General features: G+C 42.8%; 1 protein-coding gene across 1 annotated transcript in view; it reads left to right on the plus strand.

Moving 5' to 3' along the window:
- Positions 1-972, plus strand: part of LOC118408890 (gastrula zinc finger protein XlCGF57.1-like) — a 2,465-nt gene extending 1,493 nt beyond the window's left edge. The window contains exons 2-3 of the mRNA XM_035809750.1: positions 13-458; positions 837-972. Coding sequence (XP_035665643.1) covers positions 13-458; positions 837-972 — 582 coding nt within the window. The remainder of the gene's footprint in view (positions 1-12; positions 459-836) is intronic.
- Positions 973-1,493: the final 521 nt, after the last annotated feature.

A 1,493-nucleotide genomic window follows, 5' to 3' on the forward strand; every position in this document is an offset into this window, starting at 1 on the left:
CACACCGGTGAGAAACCCTACATGTGTGGGGAGTGTGGGTACAGGGCAGGGCTGAAGTCATGCCTTACCAAACATATGAAAATTCATTCAGGTGAAAAACCATACAAGTGTGACCAGTGTGACTATTCTGCAGTACAGAAAACCTCTTTGGACTTTCATCTAGCAAAAGACACTGGAGAGAAACCCTACATCTGCGGGGAGTGTGGATATAGGGCAGGGCTGAAGTCTTCCCTCTTGAAACATATGAAAACTCATTCAGGTGAAAAACCCTTTAAGTGTGACCAATGTGACTATTCTGCATTACAAAAGTCATCCCTCTCAGATCATGTAAGAACTCACACAGGAGAAAAGCCCTACAAGTGTGACCAGTGTGACTATTCTGTAGCACACAAATCCAATTTGGCCCAACATCTATTGAAACACACCGGAGAGAAGCCCTACATGTGTGGGGAGTGTGGGTTCAGGGCAAGACAGAAGGGATCCCTATTGAGACACATGAGAACTCATACAGGAGAAAGGCCCTACAAGTGTGACCAGTGCGACTATTCTGCAGCAGAGAAATACAATTTGGTCGAACATCTAAGAAAGCACACTGGAGAGAAACCCTACATGTGTGGGGAGTGTGGGTACAGGACAGCTCACAAGTCTAACTTATCCGCACATATGAGAACCCACACAGGAGAAAAACCCTACAAGTGTGACCAGTGCGACTATTCTGCAGCAGAGAAATACAATTTGGTCGAACATCTAAGAAAGCACACTGGAGAGAAACCCTACATGTGTGGGGAGTGTGGGTACAGGACAGCTCACAAGTCTAACTTATCCGCACATATGAGAACCCACACAGGAGAAAAACCCAACAAGTGTGACAAGTGCGACTATTCCACAATACCGAAATCCCATTTGGATCAACATATGATGAAACACACCGGTGAGAAACCCTACATGAGTGTGGGTACAGGGCGCATGTAAGGCCTCTAGACTATCCATACATATGACAACACATACGGGTGACAAGCCCTACACTGTGTAAATGCAGGACAAATTTATTGCTATCGACTATTTTCATTGTATCTTATTGTAATGTTTTTTGTGGATTCTTTGTATGTTCGTCCTCCTTTTTGTAGGTTCTGCCGCTACCAGCCCAAAGATGCCTAGGCAGACCCATGTAATGACTTGTCTCATTGGCAAATGGCGTTTTGATGAAAATGTGTTTATTTTGCATGACAGAGGGTGTCAAATACTACAAGTATAATATAGTGTTGTGATTCCTTTGGAGTGTCTTGGCAAAAATGCCCCTGCAGTTCCAAAATTAAATGTTAGAGGGCTGAAACTTTGTCATGACGCTAAAAGCTATATACTACCCAAATGTCAAGACCATATCATGTCCGGGACAAGAGATACATGGACAAAACTGCTATGATAGAATATTCTCATTAAGTATGTAAATGTATTATATTTTGCACAATAAGTATCTTATCTTGTACAACATT

The sequence above is a fragment of the Branchiostoma floridae genome, unplaced genomic scaffold, assembly GCF_000003815.2.
Source record: "Branchiostoma floridae strain S238N-H82 unplaced genomic scaffold, Bfl_VNyyK Sc7u5tJ_490, whole genome shotgun sequence".
Lineage (NCBI taxonomy): Eukaryota > Metazoa > Chordata > Leptocardii > Amphioxiformes > Branchiostomatidae > Branchiostoma > Branchiostoma floridae.